The following is a 22,174-nucleotide window of genomic DNA, read 5'->3' as shown; positions in this document are numbered from 1 at the left end:
TTTCGATTTCTTTGGAAGTATTATTGAAATAAAAACAACTTTAACGGGAAACACTTTTCGTTAAATTCTGCGGTTTAGATCTACGTCTGTTATTTGTTGTTTAATTGCTACTACCAGTCCTCCCGGCACAGAAGTTTTTCTACGTTCGTAGTGCACGTAGACATTTTAAGAAAACTAAATGACCAAATCGTATGTAAAGAATCAAATGGTGTTGCTTCTATATCCAGTGGCGTAGGGGGAATACCTCTACAGGGATCAAATAGAAAATTTCAAATGTAAAGTTGAATCAATTTCGATTTCTTTGAAAATACTGTTGAAAAAGAAACAACTTTTACAGGAAATGCTTTTCGTTAAATTCTACAGTTTGACAGTCTGTTATTTTTTTGTGGAATTGTTACTATCTGAGCATACTTCCGAGGCATTTTCCTCTGCTCTTTGTGCACGTAGGCACTTTAAACACGAAACTGAATGACTAAATTGTGTGTGAAGAATAAAATGGTGATGCTTTCATATTCAGTGGCGTAGCGGAATACCTACACGGCCTGTAATCTCCAAAATTTCAAATGTCAAGTTTTCTTTTTCGATTTCTTTGCAAGTATTGTTGAAAAAAATTGTCTTATTATGATGTCATATGTCTTATTTGTATTAAAGGGATGCCGGAAGACCATTTATGCTATACACGGCACCTGATCTCCTGAAGTCTTTTGTGTTGAGGAAGGAAGTGCCCAGTCCTCTGCACACCAAGTGCAAGAGACGAAATGCTTTCCTCGACTGCCCAGCACGATTGGAAAACCGTTGACCATATAGCCAAACAGCCTCGCGATAATTCTACCGATTCCACTCAATACTATTAACATATCAAAAGCTACGATATTCGAAAAAATCTTTTGGGTCTCCTCAAGCACACGAAATAATAGGCAATAGGAGTCGAAATCAACAAACGTTCAACAGTTTATCTTTCAACTATAAACAACAAATTTTCAACTGTTTTATATCAGAACTTTTTTCTGTTTTCTTTCCTTCTACTTCGTCAGATGACACTTATTAATGTATTTTTTGCTACTAATAACCATCATATAAAAACGTCTCCCTTTTCTCTCATTATTGCAGCTTCTTTCCCTCTTGACTTCCTCTTCCCCTGTATTTCATTATTATGTCAGGTGTAGCTTTGGCGCACGACATTTTGAACTATTTACAGGTAAAATTCAATTTTTTGCATGAAAAGGCTTGTTTATAAGGAACAAATATCTGCAGGCGACAGAATGAAATACAAAGTAATACGCTGTATTATAGGTTTACAAGTGTAGTGTTACTAGTCTAAAATGATTACAAGTGATTTACGCCGGATATAATAAGTGAGTGTATTTGAGAGATGGTACTATTTGATGTTATTTTCTACTAACAGTATATTTTTGCACAATGTACAAAACCTGTATTTTATGTGTACAAGTGCAACGTTACTAGTACGAAACCATTGCAAGTGCTAGTGAAATTCGTACCATTGACAAAACCCATTTCTTTCCACTATCCTGGCTTACGCACATAGCCCCGATTGCTGACGGGCTTGCTCTTTCGTGCGCACCCCCGCTCTAGCGTACGTGCTCACCAGCTTTATTCTGCCATGGCCCAAGTGGATAGCATTCGTGTTTTTAATGGTCACGTAGCACAGGTTGGTTTGTGTTTTTGGCAGTATAATATTTAATTATTCATCCTTGTATTTTATCTATGCCAAGTGAGACATTTTCCTGTCGCCATGGGAATCCTTTTAGGGGGCAATAAGATGGAAATTAATGAAAGAATTATGTTTTAACAATTGTTTCTAACGGTGCGCCAAAAGTAAACTTGTACTTATTCTTTTTCCTTCTGACTCTTCTCCTGTGAATCAGCGGTTTGTTTTAAGTCTTCAGACTTCCTTCCATCATCTTTTTATAACTTTTCTTTCAACTCAACCTCTTCTTCTTTTTTCTTGACTAATTACTCTATATCTTCACTTTCTCTTTGATCTTTACACGTTCTTATTATTCCACTATCTACTTTCTATCTACTACTATTATTCCACTATATATCTATTTCTGTATTGTTTTCTTCCGTTTATTTCTTTCATTACTTTATTTTCTATTCTCACCTGTTTATCATAGTTGTTTTGGACTTCTATTATTTGTATTCTTTCCTTCTATTATTGTTGACCTAGTGGGTATTCCCTGACTGATATTAAGGTATTCCGTTTCTACTACCTGCTTTTCGGTGTGTCGTCTACAGACCTGATTCCTCTGTTATCGATTTTCTGGTTCAAGATTCTCATGTTTTACCTCTGAATTTCGATTTACCAACTAACTTCGATTAGTTACCAGTGAACATATTTTCTTCTCTGTATTGGCTACCTGAATGGAGCTTAACATAAAATCTCCATTGAACTAAAGTTTCGTTCATCTTCTACATTCATATTTGCTTCTATGTCATCTAATGCTTTTGTCATTCAGTAAGGATGAAGGTCTTGTTTTCCTTCTGAATGTCTTCATCAGGTAACTCATTGATTCTTCTTATGTACCTATTTGTATACCTTTTATACAATATTGTGCAAAATGATTATATTCGTTGCAATTTCTACATTGTGCGCTCCTAGCTAAACATTGATATTCAAAATGTTTCCCACATGCTAAACAACCATGTTGATAATCCAGATTTTCCTCTGATTGTTTCAGAACGAAACCTATTGATTTTATGTAGTTTGTCTTGGTAGATTTTTGTACCTTTCGTTGATCTGTTGCGGCATTTAGTTGTAGCGAGAAAAAAATGCTTTTGTACTGTGATTTAACAATGGAAATCGCATAGATATAGCAAATCATGTAGCATTGCTGGAAAGGGAAGTAACCTTGTTTTGTGAATTTTATTCAAGAGTAGAAAAAATGAATCTAGCTGCTCTCACTGTATTATTGGTCTTCATTTGGGCCTAATTATCTGTTCTATACTAGCAGCCTGTGTTAAATGGATACAAAATCTTTGAGAACATGGTCGTCCCTGCATCAGGAATCATAAAATTCGTAGTGGCGTAACAAGACGGAAGAGTGATGTAAGGGAGCACTGCCTCCCCCAATTTCAGGAGGGGAGTTGACTGGTGTCCAACTTCTTGTTTTGCACAAATTAGTACCTAACTCAAGAGTGCTAAGCATTTTCCGAAAGTAAACCTGGCAAGATAAACATGTGAATATTAGTTTACATTTTTATGGGAAAGGAGGTAGCCCCAGACATTTTAACACATTGAAGTGTGTCTTGGTAAAAAGATATAAAATTGCCACGAAATAACCCTGAAATATGGAATGTGAACTTTATTATCAAACTGAAGATATCGACATAAATGCCAAAATAATGAAATAAACAAATGACAACACAGATCGCTAAATTTAACATATTTGGAATATTGGCGAGCACTAACGAACACGTAAGATGATTGAAAAACATCATATTCTACACATAGAAGGAACAATAAGAAACCCTACCCACGAAGCTAACAATGGTAACGTGTGTAATGATATCTGTTGCTTTAATTGAGGTGCCGTTTCATGAACCCAGCCATCGCAGAATTCACACTACACCCAGCCTTCATTGAACGTTTCACCACAAATTATGCATTTAGTGGTGCTTTCCTGTTAATATTTTCTCGTTTTCCGTGTGGTGGTTCATTAGCTTTTTGTTACGTTACTTTGCTACTTCGTTTGTGAAGTCACTTTTTCTTTCAATTTGCCTCTTATATGGTATCGAACTCTACCCAGTTCTGGCGCGTGACGCTAAATGCCTCTTGCGATTTTCCGGTAATGATTATAACTGTTCACTAATGGAGAGCACTTTACTAGTTGATGAACGATAAGATTCTGATTTCTCGTGCATATGTGGAGAACATAGATTCCCTGCAGGCGATAAACAAGAACTACCCCCTTTTCCACAACCCCTACCGAAGTTGAACATTGTGGGTGGTCACAGGTATGCCTAGTGTATCACCTTGCGACACGAATCAAGTTTCTGGACAGATAGTTGTGTCTGTAAATATCTGAGGGTTAAGTGAATATATTCCGGTGCACGCAAATCTATTAAGAGCAATATCCATGCGACCCACGTTTCAATATGCCTCTGAAACAAGTTTAAAGCCGTAAATTAGTTTGAAATAAATAATTGCTCGATTATTCTCAGATCAGTGCTATGGTTGCAACGAAAGTGGCAACATCATGCGGCTTAGCCGTAATGTTTTTGCCTCTACCGAAATCGATGGTGATAAGTAGCTTAAGATTAAAAGGTAACATCTTCTTTCCCACAACGGCCTAGGGTGGTGATTTAAAGGATATCTTTCTTACTCATCGTAGTTTTAGGAGATAGTATAGTTGTATATCTTTGTTTATTGCAGCCTCTGGGGTAGATAGTTACAGAAATACTCCTTTGCCTATTACGGCTTTAGAAGTTGGATTTGAGGAAATCTCCGTAACACAAAACGATCTCAGGAATAGTTTAGGAAGGTTAGCGATCAGCCCTGGAACTTATTCTTCTGTCCATTTGAGATCTTCTTTTATGGCTGTCCTCTGAAGGGGAAGTTCGTGAGGAGAGTGTTGACCATCTTCAATTTCCTTCGGAACCAACTTCGCGTCTTTCTTGTATTTTCTTTCCACCGTCTGTTGATGATTGTTTTCAACAGAAAACACGTGCTCGTTAATGAAGCATGCTTTATGGTAGTTGCTTACACCTGAGGCACGGAACCTTACATCCCCCACACCAGGAACAGAATCCATAAGATCATTTGAAAAATACAAATATTGCTATGAAAACATTTGTTAAAAAGATTCTATTTTCATGGCAAAATCCTTGTTATGTGCCAGTAAGTAGGAGCATAAGCCCGTAAAACTTTGCAAAATTCTCGCTTGGTGGAATCTTGAACTCTTGGTTTCTTGGAGAAATTTTAATAGAATTGCCTGATACTAAATATCGGAGAACATTCAGCTCTGAGTAAAATAAATTTGTCTTAAGTGAAGCACAAATATTTCTTAATTTTTAAAATAAAATACCGATAGCTATTGTTGAAAACTGTAGCCTTTTAGCACGATGTCATCGACAACAAGATCTTATTCGTTAATCAACGTAAAATGATCCTAGTTGCAATTCAGAGAACTTGCGTGCTAGTTTTATGACCCATCACACATATGAGAATTTTGTAAGATTTTCTTGTGTAATTGACCTCGAAGGTCATGTATCAGGGGTTTTGCGGATGGAGCAAGATTTGGTGGTAGCTCGAGGAGAGATCTAAGGTCGTTATGTATTTTTGCCTTTCAAAGTGTTTAACACATATTCAGTTTACTGGCATGGCACCCATAGATATGTATGTTTTACACTGCTGTAAATTCAAAACAATTCTAAAGGCATTCGTATTTAGTTTCTTGAAAATATTCTGTGGCGAGGTGAAGTTATTATCGACTGTGGGTCGTATAATTCTAGTATTAATGAATTCTTGAATTTGTCTGCCTGATCTCGAACATGCATTGGAACATGGAGATTTGTTCTGGAACACTGCCGATTTAGGGATTCTTATTTTGTGATTGTAGCCCCTATAATGTCGAATGCCGTCCGGAGTGTATAAAATATTTTTATATTTGTATAATAACTCGTGAATGGCCTGTTTCTGCGACTGGTCTAAATTAGGATATCAAAAACACCAATTTAATTTTTTATATATACTTCAAAGATTTGTCAACCTCCTCTTTTTCTGTACATTTTTTCTTCTATAGAACTCGCTTCCATTCTTGCAAAATATTAGTCCTAACATGCCACAAGATCCACCATTGCCGTACTTTTCCTTATAGTTACAGGGTAACTATCTGGATTCAAAATTACCAGTCATATTGTTTACGTCTAACCTTTGGTGAATAGTTCGTATTTCTCAAGGAAGCCATGGGGAAACGATACGACGAAAGATCCAGAATCATCAATCTGTCTTTTTGCTATCACCGGAACGAACGCGTGGAAAAGTGGAACTAACTTAATGCGTTTTTCGATAAAAAAAAAAAAAAAGCAAGCTTGTTGTCTTTGCCTAAGTATATGAGTCGTGTGTTATGATAAAATGCTTACCTGGTTCTTCTCTGGGAATGTTGGCTTCTTATGATTTTTAAATAGAGATATAAGATTCTTTGTTAAATCGATTCCAAACTCCGAATGATACCATTGCTACATATTTCAAGTTAATAATTTTATTTCATATCCCTTTAACCGCTGTTTTATGATATTAATTGAACATCAGGAAGTAAATATTTGAAAGGACAGATGGAAATGCTGGATACGGTATCCACTAGCGCTGTTCGTCTGCGTAATTTAGTGATTATTCCTAGGCTTCGTTCTGTCATTAGAATTGCTTGATCTTTGACTCCTCGTCACGGGTCGGCCTACTTGCTTTTAGGACGTTTAAAATAGGTAGAAGTGCAGTATCAACGCTTTCTGAATATTGCGAAATCCAGTATTTGATCTTCTGTTGTGGATTTTGTTTTAGGTTTTGTGGTGTCCCCTGTTTTCCTCTATACTTAACCCCATTTTAATAGTTATTTTTGTTTCATCGCTTATTCCCTTAATTCCTCTTTCTATTTTGGTTATGCGAACTGGTTTATGCAACTATTAAATAGGGCTCTGCCATTTTGTTGGCCAGGAAAGAAAACTCGTTTTTAACAGGAGTTTTCTGCTGGTTTGGAGATTCTACGACGAAGTTAGACTTGTGATCTTCTTTCTCTATTTGTGGTAGTGATATCGAAGTATGTAATAGCGGAGCGGAAGGATTATATTGAAAAATAGGATTTTGTCTAGGTACTGCTAAGTTGACATTAACTTTATTCTGTAATGATTCAAGAGACTAAGCTAGTATATTTATGTATATACAAGTACTGTGCGACAATAATATACGGAATTGAAGTTTTTGCAAAAGAGAAATGAAAACTGCACCGAAAGCAAATATGTTTATGAGTTTCTTCGTGGCTAAGCGGTTATTGCGCGCGCCTTTGGAGTTGGAGACCCGGGTCCGATTCCCGGGGGGAGCTCATGTGGTTCGGATTCCACGTTAATCATAGGTCCCATCTCATATATCCTCGCTGCTGAACTCTAAATCAACTCAAATGAAAGTATATGTCTATCAAGTGCCTAGCGCAAATGTCAGTGGTCGAGCAGTAACAGACCTACACATTATTATTATTATTATTATTATTATTATTATTATTATTATTATTATTATTATTATTATTGTTATTATTATTGAATAGAATGTTACTGTTAGGTTTTGTTCCCTGAAGTTAGGAAAGTCAACTACGAAATTTCATAGGTAGTTATATAATGCTTATATGAAGCATTGTGTAGCATTTGAGTTTCGCAATACCTGGTAAGGTCAGTGATTCTTTGAAGCATGCCGGTAAGACAGAAAACCGAGAGAAGAATGGTGCACACGTAGAAGGCACGGATCAAGTTTTGTTAGTCACTAATTTTGGATTCAAATCGTCCCGCTATTCTCTCATTAAATTAACAGTTGAATCCTTTGGGAGCAAATGTATGGATTTCATGGAGAGATCGAAGTAGAAAAAATTCTGTAAGAGTACTGTAAATATGTCAAGACAAACGGATGAAAAAGTTATCAATAAAGTGAAGGCACAGATTATTGCTAACCATTCGCATTAAAATTGACAACATTGCATATTAGCATAAGCTATGGTTTGTTTCATAGTTACTACGGCTAAAACAGTAAAATAGATAAATTGATTGGATTAGTCAAATATATTATAATATTTCAGAGAAACAGAAATTTTAAGTGATAAAAGATTACGACGTTCAATAGTATATTAATCATAGTATATTAGTTCAATAGTATAATAGTATATTTGTGTGTTGTTGCTAAGTGTTTACGCAAGTAACATGATAATGTCTTAACCTTTTAAAATCCCTTCCTTGACAATTTTAAACTTACTGCCTTTTATTGTTTTATATTCTATCTTGTTTTGCAGTATTCTTGTCGTTTAGTACTTCATTTTCCACGTTATAACAAAAATATTAAATTCGATGGTACGAATAATTGAGTTAAGTTGATTTTGAATTTAATGTCCCTTTCAGCAGCGAGGCTATATGAGACTTGACCTACTCATTAACATGGAATCCAAACCACATGAGCTCCCGCCGGGAATTGAATCCCGGTCTCCCACCTGGTATGAATAATGTATCTTCTTTCGTGTTTCTTGTAGGCATATAATATTGTTCTCCCGCTGGTCTTGTAGCTAGCATGACCTTCTTTGGTCACATAGTCTCATGGTAGCATTAATAAAATATGAACTATTATAGTGGTTCTGATTCCACCTTCACCTATAAGTCTTCGTCTATTACAGCCTCGGTGCTGAAAAGAAACACCAACCTTCATCGAACAAACAAACTGATATAACCCTACTTTAGTCTCGCCATTCCATTTCAAAATGAAATGAAATCTTACAGTTTAACGTCCCACGTTATGCCGTTAGGTTAAGGGAGGCGGTGATTAAGATAATTGAATGGCGATGGAAGAACTAGTGGAATGAGAATGTGGAAGGAAATGGGAGTACTCCGAGAAAACCCATGGAAACGATGTTGTCCACCACAAACTAACTTCTCCGGGGATTGAATCAATGTGCTATTCCATTTGAAATCAAATGAAATTTCTAGTTTTATATCCCTTGATTATACTTTATAGCTTATAACAGACGAGTGATTAATGAGACTGAATGATTATGAAATAATTGGTGGAAAGGAAATGTGGAAAGAAACTGGAGGACCCAAGAAAGTCAACAACATTAATCCATGTGTTTCATTTGCTACAAAGTTAACTAGTGTTTAAAGCAATTGCTCTAATCGCACTGCTCACGTTTACTCACGGAACTCGCATTTTACACATTTTACACACATTATCTTTGTTTGTTTGTTAGTGTCTTCGTTTGTTACAGTTACTCCTTTTGCAAATACCCAGTTGGTTTGGGTTCTCATTTGTACGCATCCAGTCATGGACGAGATATTGCATTCTGATGCCTTTGGAAACGTAGCTCTATTGCCGACGCAACTTTTGGAAACGTATCAGGAAAGGAGCTTCAATACTCAAGTAGATATGAATGCATTCTCGGTTTTCCTATGGCCCAGCTCGCATACGCCTTTTGTAGGGTAGACAAACAGAGAGAGGTAGGTAGAGGTAGGTAGGTAGGTAGGTAGGTAGGTAGGTAGGTAGGTGTGTGTGTGTGTGTGTGTGTGTGTGTGTGTGTGTGTGTGTGTGTGTGTGTGTGTGTGTGTGTGTGTGTGTGTGTGTGTGTGTGTGTGTGGTATATATACAAACGGTGATCAGAAAAATGGAAACACCTGCAGTTGGCAACACGTCAGATGTATGGGTTGGCAGTGGGGTCGTGGCGCCCGCAGCGCCCGACCGCTGGTGGTGGTGTGTTAGGTCGGTCACCATACTACGTCAGGCGCAGTGGAACAGCAGTGTCCAGTGGCTGCAGGAGACGGAGGTAGTGTAAAATGGGAGACCTCTCAGATTTTCAAAGAGGACCAATTTGTTGGTGCGCGGTTATGTGGAGTGAGTGTGAAGGCAGTGTTAGGTGTGTCGCGTGGGACGGTGTCGAAGGTGATGACAGCCTATACAACACACGGGAAAACCACATCGGAGAAGCGGAACAGTGGGCGGAAGAAAATCATGAGTGTCAGGTCACGCCGGGTATTAAAGCGCATTGTCACGCAGAACCGTCGTGCCAGTGCGGAGCAAGTGACGGAGGAACTCAATCAGCACCTCCCCCACCCTGTTTCGACAATCACAGTCCGCCGCGAATTACATGACATGAACTTACGGGGTCGTGTTGCACGGGCCAAACCGCTCATCACGGACCATAACGCTTTCGAACGCCGCAAATGGTGCCGCGACCATGCAACTTGCACCGTTGAGGACTGGAAACTTGTGATATGGTCGGATGAGTCGTCCTTCACCCTATTCCCAACCACGGGCCGTGTTTATGTGTGGAGAACGCCCAAAGAAGCTATGATCTGCAGTGTCTCCGCCCAACTGTGAAACATGGCGGCGGCTCGGTGATGCTGTGGGCCGCCATATCATGGTTTTCATTGGGTCCTGTGCTCACACTTAGCGGACGAATCACTGCCAACGATTATGTCGCAATTTTAGGAGACCACTTGCATCCTATGGTCCGGACGTTGTTCCCGGACAATGACGGCATCTTCCAGGATGAAAATGCACCCATTCACACAGCTGGTGTTGTTGCAGCGTGGTTTGAGGAACATCGGGATGAAGTTCAACACCTCCCCTGGCCCGCCCAATCCCCAGATCTCAACATAATTGAACATCTGTGGTCCGTCTTGAAAACAAGACTCCGGCGACGATTTCCACCTCCATCCCCTCTCATAGAACTGGCCGATGCCCTGCACAAGGAATGGTGTAAAATTCCACTTGCTACCATTCACGACCTCTATGCCTCCATCCCACGTCGCATCAAGGCTGTTCTGAAGGCGAAAGGTGGTCCGACACCATATTAATCTGGTAAGTTTCAACTTCGTTCAGGTGTTTCCATTTTTCTGATCACCATCTATCTATCTATCTATCTATATATATATATATATATATATATATATATATATATATATATATATATATATATATATATATATATATATATATATATATATATATATATATATCTGGTGTACAGGGTATTTTAAAACAACACCGTCAAAGCTTTGGAGCCGATTCTTGACACCAAGGTTAGACAAAAATATAGACCAACCTTGGTACACAAATGCTTTCTTTCGGAGTTGTAGGCTGTCAAAAACATGAAAAAGTGGACTTTAAAGGTCCATAGCTCCAAAACTATGAAATCTACCGTAGTCGGGTCAAGACTTTACTTACGAACTAATATGTGCCCTATCCAAATATTCAAGTTTCAGAATTCTGCGGTACTTCCGCAACAATTTTTATAGAGGTAGTACGTGAGTACTTCAAATTATATGCCAGTAGGCAAACTCCATCTATAAAAATAGTTGTGTGAGTACCTTAGGATTCTGAAACATGTACTTTCGGACAGTGTACATATTGGTTCCTGAGTGAAGTGTTGACCGACCACGGTAGGTTTTATAGTTTGGGAGCTACGGAGTTTGAAAGTCCATTTTCTCACGTTTTCGGCAGCTGATAACTCCGAAAGGATGCAATTGTGCACCCAGGTTGGTCTATACTTTTTGTCTTGATGTCAGGAATCACTACCAAACGGTGTCGGTGTTGTTTTGAGACACCCTGCATAAGGGCGGAAATAAGGTACTATACTGAATATAGGGAACTACAGGGACTTGATCTCCAAATTTGCACTAATAATGGGAGTTGATTTCACGAGACAATGCAAACATCAACTACAGTCTAGCCACAAGATGTTCCAAAACTCGTTAACTAGTTTGGGTTCGGTTTAAGATTGAAACAGAATGTGGGTTTATTTCAGAAACAAAACCACAACTTTTTTAAATAGACTCTCTACTGCCACTTTTGAGAATACCCATACTTATTTTGGAAAAGTTCCGACAGATATGTAATGCTTTCGTTTTAGGTTAGGGTATTATGAATCAATCTGCTGTTTCACTTTTAAATGGAATTACAATTTGCTATGCTTTTTCTCTATATGTTTTTGTACGAACCCGTTAATGAGCAATAGAAAATACAACTGTTTTTCGTTTCAGTTTTTCCGGTTAACCGTTTGAAAAAGTAATGAAATGAAATCTTTGCGTTTAATGTCCCACAATTATGCTTATTAAGGAAGACTCTGATTGAAGCAAGTGAATTATTGTGGAATAAGACTGGGAGGAAACGGGAAAGTCCCGAGAAAATCTACGAGCACGATGTTGTCAACCTCAAGCTTACTTGCCTTGAGAATGAACCAGGTACCCTACCCATCAGAATAGTTCAGTTGTCAGGGTCCCGTGTTCGATTCCCGGTGGGTGAGCCTTCAAAAATTTAGAAGTTCTCGATGTATCTCTGTTCGTATCTCTGTAGTTGAAGGTTACTGGAAGTAACTAAAGAGATTATAACTGAGTAGAAAATAGAGGCAAGTTACGGGGACACTTTCGGTGAATCACAAAAACAAAAGAAATCTGAGGCACCAGGTTCCAGTTAAAAAGAGTGCCCGTTCAGGTTTCGAATCACTCTTAAAAACACTTTCTCCTTCATGTCCTTGCATTTTTGTATGTCCTTTTTGTTTTCTAATTTAAATTTGAATTTTCTGAACTATAGTATTTTATCGTGACTAAAATCAGAGTAGTTCGTCGTTATCAAAACATTGGAATCGTAAACGTATGCAATTTGCTTCATACACTGCATATCCAATGTTTATTCTCGCTTACTTAACACAGCAGTCTTAGGGTAGTGGCGTGAGCGTTTGTTTCGTAAACTAGGAGTTTTGGGTTGGATTCCCGTGAGGTGATTAAGGAAATTTTTATCATTTACAATATTGATACTTGTGATGTATAATAACATGAAAAATATTCAATTTCCCTTGTTCTTACGGTTGAAACGAATTTCTTCACAGGGGAAGTACTCACAACATGTCTACAACAACATGACGTCACATGTCTAAACCCTTGATTCGTACTGTATGAGAACGTAAAGTGTTTATCAAACAATTTATGAATACGTAAGTCTCATCCTTAGTATCGATCAAAATTTACCTGACCAAAACCAACGTCACTGTTTCCTAGCAATTGAGGAATTGTTCCTAACTTCTTCCACTGTTACTACTACTGCTAGAAATAATGATATTTTCTTTCGCTATTTCCAACTCGTTCATTATATCCGTTCAACCAGAATTTGTAAATGGGAACAATTTTCTATATTTGTATGTATATTTTGTTAAAACCAATATAACGCATACATAATCCAATTTTTTTATTCAAAGAAAGGGCGTTACTATGTATCGTGATGAAGAGAAATCCTACTTAGTTTCTGTTAAGGCACCCCAAGTATCTATCTTCATATCGTCCAGCAGCTTAAACCTTCTTTTTACCCTCTTTTCCTTTTTGGAATCATCCTTCCAAAGTATCTCTTATAAGGCAATTTATCCTTAGACAGTGTCCAAACCAACTTCTTTTCCTTTTTTACTATCAACTTCAATATGCTTATTTGCATTTATCTTAGTCTAATTTCATCCATTCAAGTGTCACTGATTATTCTCGAGATTTTAAACCGAGAAGTTTTACGAATATTTGTTTTGAAATAAAAGTAAACAAAACAAACATGCAATATAGGCAGTGAACACCAATTTTAATATCAAATCATTACATTTGCAATTTACATATGTAAAAAGTATTACACTTTTAATTATTTCATCACATCTTTATGTTAAAAAAGTAAATAAAACATCTGAGACCGAGTTTCGAACTCTCAATCTTCACGCTTCACAAGTTATTTTACGAAGATTGAGCGCCTCAACACGCTTGGCAGCTGGCGGCACGTGTACGACTTGCAGCTACTGTCTATATAAAGAATGGAGGGAAATGCAGTTCCCTCTGTATAGATCTGCTGGAATTGTGACTGTCTCTGAACGAGTTTTCAACACAATTGTTGAACAGAAGTGTACCATTGAAAGAGCTCGAAAAGGTCCTCAGTCTTGTTGGAATAGGATATAATATTGAGATCTCAAATCTTCAGTAATAATAATTATTATTATTGTATGTAAGACAAATTCGTATGGGAACAAATTGTATTAAAATCGGTAAAAATCGCCCCTAACATTAGGCAAAACTTACACAATAGTCGGGATTGGAAAGAAGTATCCGAACCACCAGGACATATCCCCTACGTACGTCCTTACAAATAGCTAAGTGTTAAACAAAAGGTATCCAGTAAAATTTCATGTAGAACTCACAAGAGCCCTAAGAAATATTGTGTTTTCAAGTTTTATGTTCCTTGGTAATGACGGCTAAGCTAAAGGAGACGTCGATGATGCGAATAAATAGAAACGTGGAATGAAGAAAGTGGGAGGAAACAGAACTCCGAGAAAGCTTACACACACACGGCGTTTCTCCAGCACAATGCCCACTGGGTGGGAGCTGGGATAGATCCAGGGACACAAGCTCCAGAGCTGAGCGTTCTACGACTGGAACAACCAAAAAGAAAGCGCTTAACCTTTTTGGAACAGGGTGAATCATTAAATTCCCAAAACGTCTGTATTATAATAATAATAATAATAATAATAATAATAATAATAATAATAATAATAATAATAATAATAATAATAATAATAATAATAATAATAATAATAATATTCATTTTTTTTAAAGTTTCTGTAAAATTAGGCAAAACTTACAGAAAAGTCGGGATTTCGGGGAGGAGGTCCGGCCCTTCAGGACACACCTCTGCTACTACCCAAATATTACACCGTAGCGTTCCATTAAAGTTTCATGTAGAAAGTATTCTAGGTTACGTTTTAAGGGAAAGTAACTGTAATAAAAATAAAACTGAATACCACTGAAAAGTAAGGTATATAATGAACTAATTTTTTGGGTATGCACAAATAATTATAAAGGCTTTACTACAAAAATAACTACACAGATCATAGCTTGATGAGCTCCGAAATACGAAGTAACAAAATAGCATATAAGATTCAGTCTACAGAGCAATTATTAATTAAAGAATAGACGTACACTATTTCGAGAATCGAGATAAGACGAGAAAAATTTTTACGATAATTTTCGTCTCGTCTCGATTCTCATCTTCAAAGCGAGGCGATAATTTAAGTTAGCCTTTCCTCTCTCGAATGTAAAATGTTAATTTTCGTCTCGATTTTGTTTGTTTTAGAAACGAGATGAAAAATTCCTTTTCTCGTGAGCAACACTAAACAAAATCGCAATATTATTGGTAAATGTCACGTTTCTGCTTGTAATGCTTTGACCTGAGCGATGAAAAGCTAATAACTTTTCATCTTTTACGAGATAATTGTAATAATAATTATTACTATTATTCCTGAAGATCTGATAGTTCAAGTATTGAAACATCCCAGTATTCAAATATCTGAAGATATACGAGTAAAACGTGTATGATCGGTGATCAATCGCCACCAAAAATTCTAAAGTAAAAAGGAAAAGAAAGAAAAAAAAACATTTACGCCGTCCTCAAACATTCCGATTTGAGAACTCCAGATTGCTGGTCGAGCGCCTTGACCACTAAACCACGATCACTACGCGGTGGGCGATTCGTCTTTCGTGTTGCGGTAGATTTGTTTGCCTCTACTTACACCTTTCTACTTTTTTTTTTTTTTTTTTTTTTTCAGAACATCTTTCGTATTTCTTTTATGATGTAAAAAGTCAGTAACATTTGGCACAGTTTATGAGTTGCTCTTAAACCTTTGGTTCACAATTTTCTTTCGGTTTCAAAGCAGTCGCCATATCCTAGTAAAGGACTTATGTCCGCCACTACACATAATGTTACGTAAGCAAGAAAAACGTTACGTAACTACCCCAACCTAATTGTTACTCGGGTTTCTAGGCTTACCAGACGGATTTTAGTTGAAATGATTTTCAGCACATTGTTTCTGGATATTTGGTCCTATCAGACACTTATATTTAAGTGATATGTAGTCAGTACATGGACTCGAACGCAATTATTACTGGAGTTTGTAGTATAACAGATGGCTTTTAGTTGAGTGATGTATGGCCACAACATCGACTCCCAATAATAATACTGAGGTTTCATTGGATCTCTAAGTCTACGAGAATGGTAAGTTAAGTTTTGTTTGATCACGAAAGTCACTAGTTGTTTTTCTTACGAGCTTTTGGTTGTCACCCAGTGTGACACTTCCATCTGAAATTTTGGGTCCTAGAAATCATGGAAATGTGACATTTCCATCTGAACTAGGCCCTAGGAATTATCCACTTATCACGAAAACTTTAAAAAGTAGGCATAGTAAAGGTAGTATGCTTTAGTAGAAATCTCCAACTTAGAAGCGATGGACACCCTGTATATGAAGAAAATGGTCGTGGAACATCTTTTAAAATCTGGGAAAAAGCACTAAATTTATCATCCATTTCTAACAAGTTTCAATCCCATGTACAGAGTAGTATATAAAATTAGGAAGGAATCCCCGAAGAAAACATATGCCATATCAAGTAAATATGGAATTATTTTGGTGATAGTTATCGGAGATTTTTTTTAAAGAATCGCAAAATTTGGTGCAACTTTTCCTTTAACTGACTAATTGCGACTGGAAATAATGGAGACGACTGAAAATCCCTGAAGAAACTATACGTTATAATTTATCAAAATAGAATATTTTCTATGGAACTTATACAGGAAATTATTTTATTACCCCATTATGCACACATTCTAACTTGCAACAGAGAGTGGACCCCTTATTCATCAGCTCCAAACAATTAGCTTATTGCCTGAAAACGGAGGTAAGCATCAAAATCCATATAAATCCGGTAAATTTTATGCGAGTTATCGTGGAACATTAGACCCATACACAATTTTCGGTTTAAGTCGAATGATACAATCTTGTTTTAGATATGAATTGCATTCTTATAACAAACAAACAAACAAACAAACAAACAAATAAATAAATAAATAAATAAATAAATAAATAAATAAATAAATAAATAAATAAATAAAAATTAATACAGTTCGAAATTTCAGTATTACAGGAAAGAGTGATTTCAGTATACTCACAGTTCACTAAATTGTAAGTTTCGATATATTAAACTATATTATTTTCGAAAAGATAAAATAATCGCACTGCTCTTTCCTTGTGCAATATCATGTTTAAGTTTAAAAAAAAATTAATACATTTTAAGTATTGGATAGAAAGGATACTGAACTCCATTGACTGAACGATTAGGTTATAAGAAATCAAAACAATCAACTCTTTGTTACTACTAGACCTCGAACTAAGTGGACAGTTTCGGAAGTTATAGAGTCAGCTGATTATTCGTTTATTTTGCTTGTTGCGCTTTTACAATGCACAAGATAATGTTCCAATTTAAATTTACACTTATAATCAAGATAAAAGTAAGACAAATTCTTATAAAAATCATTCAACAATTGATCTGCGACTTTTTAAACCGGTATTACGATGTAAATATTAGAAGAAATTATAAAAGTATGCACATACAGTACGCTACAATATATAACGAACTACTTACGAGAAAATAATGAAAACATAATTACACACACTTAAAAAGATTGGTCCAGGTCGCTTTAGAGCTATTTCTCTGTTCCTGTACTTTGTTTCTTTTCTTCACCACACTTTTTTCTTTTTTTTTTTTTAACACAATAGTTGATACTATGTGTACCTATTTTTTTCTGTTTACTTACGTACGTGTACCTACTCTTTTCTGTTTACTTACGTCTATCAGGCAAATAAGGAGTCCTTTATATGTATATCAGAATTGTTCTTTTTTGGACTTCCCGTTTTTCAATCTCATTCCTTAAAATGACCCACATCAGACTCACGTAACAGATGAGAAAAGTCAGCTCATTTGAATAATATTAAATGGTGCCAGATGTGACATCAATTTTTTGTATGCATTTACAGTATACAATATCTGGCAAAAGGAGTGACATTACATTTCGGATAGGGCTAATACAGATAGAACCGCATCTACACTACTATATAGTATTGTCTTGGAAGTCCATCACCTTGAATACCGTTGAAAACTTTTAATAAGAAAGGGGTTACATGACATTGCCTCGGAGTAGCTTTTCACTACAAATATAAATCTGATGTTACTTCAACAACTTATCTTTCATTGTTTAATAATTATTAATTTCATAATATCTGTTTACTAACACACAATTGTATTTTCGAAGTTAAAACGTACCTTTGCTTAATATTACAAACTGTAAATGCATTAAAATTTTGAAGTCGTTTGCGGCACCATTTAACATTATTCAACTGAGTTATTTTTTCTCATGGGTTACTTTCGTTTGATATGGAACCGTTTCAGGGTTGGAACTCAGAAAAACTCAAACCTTGAGTTGTCTGTAACAAAAATTTGCTTTTATTTCCTGAAATAAGGAGAGGGTCTTTGAAAATAAGGAGAGAAGAGCAAGAAATAAAAGAAAGAAAAAAGTTAATAAATAATTTGTTGGTGAACTCGAAAAATCATGATTTTGAGCAATACATACCACCATAAAAGTTTCATAGCTGAATTCCTTATACTAACGGAGATATGAACTTTCTAAAAATGACGTATTTGGATATTGTCTAAAAAGCCCTCGAAGAGGCGTACAAAGCTTTCTTTGTACAAAGTTTCGAAACAAATGAAAATGAAATGAGTAGCAGAGTATACCGTTTATCGAGGATTTTCAATCGCTCTTCTGTAAAATTACAAGATACACCACTTTACCTTTTCACCGATAAATTTTATCCCAGGAGGCACTAGACTGAAGTAAGTTCTATTATGGCATTGTACTATATGATTAATATGAGTCCATTCGCTTATTACTAGGACCCGGAAGTTGAGGAAAAATCCTCTTTTTTACGAGTGCCCGAAAACGAGGCTTAACATAAGATATGTTAATTTTGGGACATTGAAGGCCAGAAAATAGATTTTATTTGTCCTTTTTTGGCTTTCTCGGTGGGTTTTTACTTTATTAAAGCTGTTTATAGGTCTTAACATCCTTTTTGCACTTCATCTTTCGACAATAAATTTACTGGCCACTACCCCGAATCACCACCACCTCCTAAACATCTTTTATTTAGTAACGATTCCAAAAATAGTACATTCTTCAACGAATGGACTGATAACTCCACATCTGCAACAATCACAAATGAGATAAGGAGGCGTAACAATGTCCTCCAGCAAGAGGGGAGGGTGAAGGTAAGGAAATTTTCTTATTTTAGTTTGGACTTCAGTTTGTGGAAGAAGGACAGTCCGTTAACATGTCTAAAATTAAACCTAAGAAAACATCCTTTTTGCGTCAGTTTGTGTCTGAATTTGGAGCAGAAGTATTTTTCTACGAATGAAAATACTCTTTTCTACAAATATTGGGGAATGAGAGTACAGAAAAAACGATGCCTTCTATAATAGCACGTTGGGCGTGAAAGCAGCTTCCCGTGCCGCGGAGAAAAAGAAAGAAAGAAAAAAAACAGCTTCTGCTAAGACAAAGTACTAGTGGATATTCTAAGTTGTTTCTGTTTTACAAAGATCTTTGCAGTACCTTAGTTGGAACAAATATCCCGTTGGCAAAGATAAACAATGAAACTAACAAAATGTTTTTGGAGCAGTATACAAATCAGAAAATTCCTGACGAGTCAATCCTCCGAAAGGAGTATGTGCACCGATGCACCCTTTCTTTCAACTGTATATTGTATACTACCAGAAGCTTGTATCTCTTTGTCATTATATTCATTAACTACGTAATTCGAACTACACTGGGTCTTATTTTTACGTCCTTTTTTTCAGTTTTAGGTCCTCTTTTAGATATTTTTAGGTCTTTTTAAGGCCTTTTGGCAAATTTTTAGGTCTTCAACTTCCAAGCCCTACTTATTACTATCCAAAATGTGTCTGAAGCTAATTATTTTCATTAACATCAATTATAAATACACCAAATTTTCGATGCTAGACCGAATTATTCATGTAAAGAAAAAGAACATTTGACCATAATGCTACGTATACGAACTTACAAAAGTTCTTGGATCCGTTTTTAGTTTATTTAAATAAATACTTATTCCTAATACCTATTCCTTACCTTTCATTTTGCTGTTTTTCCGATTCTAATCGTGAGCTTGTATTCTTTATTTGCTCTTCCAGTTCTGTTACTTTTCGACGTAGACTCTTTAATTCATTGTGTTTATTGAACATATCCGGTGAACCTGGAATTTTCAAACATAGTGCTTTAGATTACAATTTCACCTTATACATAACTCAAGATTTTACAACGATTTCCACCATTATCATTTGCGATCCAGTCGCGGAAACAAAATACATTGGAGAACAAACAATGGTAATAGTAATTCCAATGGTAATAGCTATATTTGTACTACTAAGATTATTATTATCCTTATCTGTTCCGCACTTATACACGAATTACATAATATAACCTATTTCATTCTAAGAATTAATTATGTAATTGGCTAAGAAATTCGTTTCTTTCAAATGGAGATACGAGAATCCCAAGATAAATTCCTTAAAAAAATTAAAAAAATAAAAATAATAAAACAAAATGTTTAAAAAGCATATTTTACCAGACTTCTGAAACCAAGCAAACATTCAGAATTGCAAATATATATACTGTGTGGAGTGTATTTTATTAAGAGTAGGACAAAAATCCACCAAAGTTTACTTAATTAGGACAAAAGCTCCCTGGACATTTCACGAGTGAACATTAAATACCAACTGCATACGTTAAAAACGCAGTAAATTTAAAATTGCACAAATAGTAACTGTATTGCATAATAAATGTTCTATTTCACAGTGTGTTTTGATGGAGTTGATATGTATAAGCAAAAAACCACCAAATAACGCTAAATTACTAATGTAATACGCAATACAATACGTTTGCAGAAACGACTACATAGTCATTTAGGGGTGTAGCCTGCAAATTTTTCTAGGGGAGAAATTTATATATTGAAAGCAAACCAAAAGTTTATTTCCAGATTACGAAAGCTTCAATAATTCCCATTCTGTCTAATCTTTGGAGGTGGGGAATTCTGAACAAGGGAGGGATTTCTCCTAGGATATTTTTTTCTTCTTAATTGTAAGAGATTCTATAAGAAGAATAACTATTTCTTCAGGTTTCATCATAAATTTTAAATGTTATTCTACTTGTTCTTGTTCGGAAAGATGAGTAGATACAGTTTTGTTATTAGCAGTATTATTCACATCTATTTTAGTAACACTGAATGTGATTTTTTAATATCTTATTTTTATTTTATTTTATTTTAATTTTAAATACCTGCAGAGAAATGGAAAATTGATTGACTCAGTTGCAAGAAAGTCGTTTGACACTGTAACTGAAACAAACATAAAACAAACTTAATTCGGTCTAACATAAAGTCATTTCAAAACAAAATTTTCCTCAGTTTTTTCAGTAATTCATGTCCAACATGCTAAGATTAGCAGTATATAAAAGGTATCATATTCCACATCTCCAAGATATGTTTGGTTATACCTTACACAAATAATTCAAGAGGGTGCATAAGACGGCCCTTATCCTCGATTATCTTATCTTTTGATCTGGTTGGAACTCTATAAAAAACATACAAGTATTTGAATTTGTGGTATTGATATTTTGTATTACAAGCTTGTACATTGGCAATATAAATATGAGAATATAAGTATGTTATCGCATATAGTATAGAAAATGAAATGAAATCTTTGAGTTTTAAGTCCCACGGTTATGCCGGTTAGGCTAAACGAGACGGTGATTATGAGAAATGAATGAAATAGTGGAATGAAGAAAGTGGGAGGAAACGGGAGAATCACGAGAAAACCCACGCACACGGTGTTTGTCCACCACAAAGTTCACTTGGCGAGAGCAGGGTTTGAACCCGGAACCCCATGCACCAGAGGTGAACGCTCTACCACTGAGCCCCCGCGGCCCCCGCATATAGTATAGAATTATGTATAGAAGACAAATCAGCTGATAAGGTGATGCCGAAAAAGAAGTTTGATGTACAAGACTAAGACTTTCTTAAGGTCCTCCTTATACGTTTTCTTGCATTGTTTATTTAATATGTGGCCAAACATCTCTTGAGGATGTGAACTGTGACACATTTTACGTACTGAGAGCCTTAACATGTTGGAAATCAACTTCTGGAAAACTGAATAAAATTTTCATGTAAAATGACTTGATATTAGGCCGAATTAGGTTTGTTTTATGTTCGTTTCAGTCACAATGTCAGATGGTTTCCCTGCAGGTGTTAAAAAAAATTACATTCATTTTTACTAAAGTAGATGTGAATAACACTGATAATGACAGAACTGTATCCTAGTCATTTTTCGAAAATAACAAGTAGAATAACATCTAAAATTTATGATGAAACTTGAAGATATGGTTATTCTTCTTACAGACTTTGTTAGAATTACCAAACAGATTATTACGAATGCAGGACAAAATCCAAGGGGACAAGACCTTGAAAATTCTGACAAAATGAACTGAAATCAAGAGACAGAATCA

The 22,174-nt window shown here is 35.9% G+C and overlaps 1 protein-coding gene across 7 annotated transcripts in view; it reads right to left on the bottom strand.

Moving 5' to 3' along the window:
* The window catches only part of LOC145678409 (structural maintenance of chromosomes protein 5-like), a 1,106,524-nt gene that overhangs the window by 844,879 nt on the left and 239,471 nt on the right, over positions 1–22,174 (bottom strand). For all 7 annotated transcript variants that reach the window (XM_081748525.1, XM_081748529.1, XM_081748531.1 and 4 more), the window contains exon 6: positions 19,745–19,868. In XM_081748525.1, the coding sequence (XP_081604651.1) occupies positions 19,745–19,868 (124 nt within the window). The remainder of the gene's footprint in view (positions 1–19,744; positions 19,869–22,174) is intronic.

The sequence above is a fragment of the Thermobia domestica genome, chromosome 2 (genome assembly GCF_964235325.1).
Source record: "Thermobia domestica chromosome 2, izTheDome1.hap1.1, whole genome shotgun sequence".
In the NCBI taxonomy this organism is placed as follows: Eukaryota; Metazoa; Arthropoda; class Insecta; order Zygentoma; family Lepismatidae; genus Thermobia; species Thermobia domestica.
This window is presented reverse-complemented; position numbering and strand designations above follow the sequence as displayed.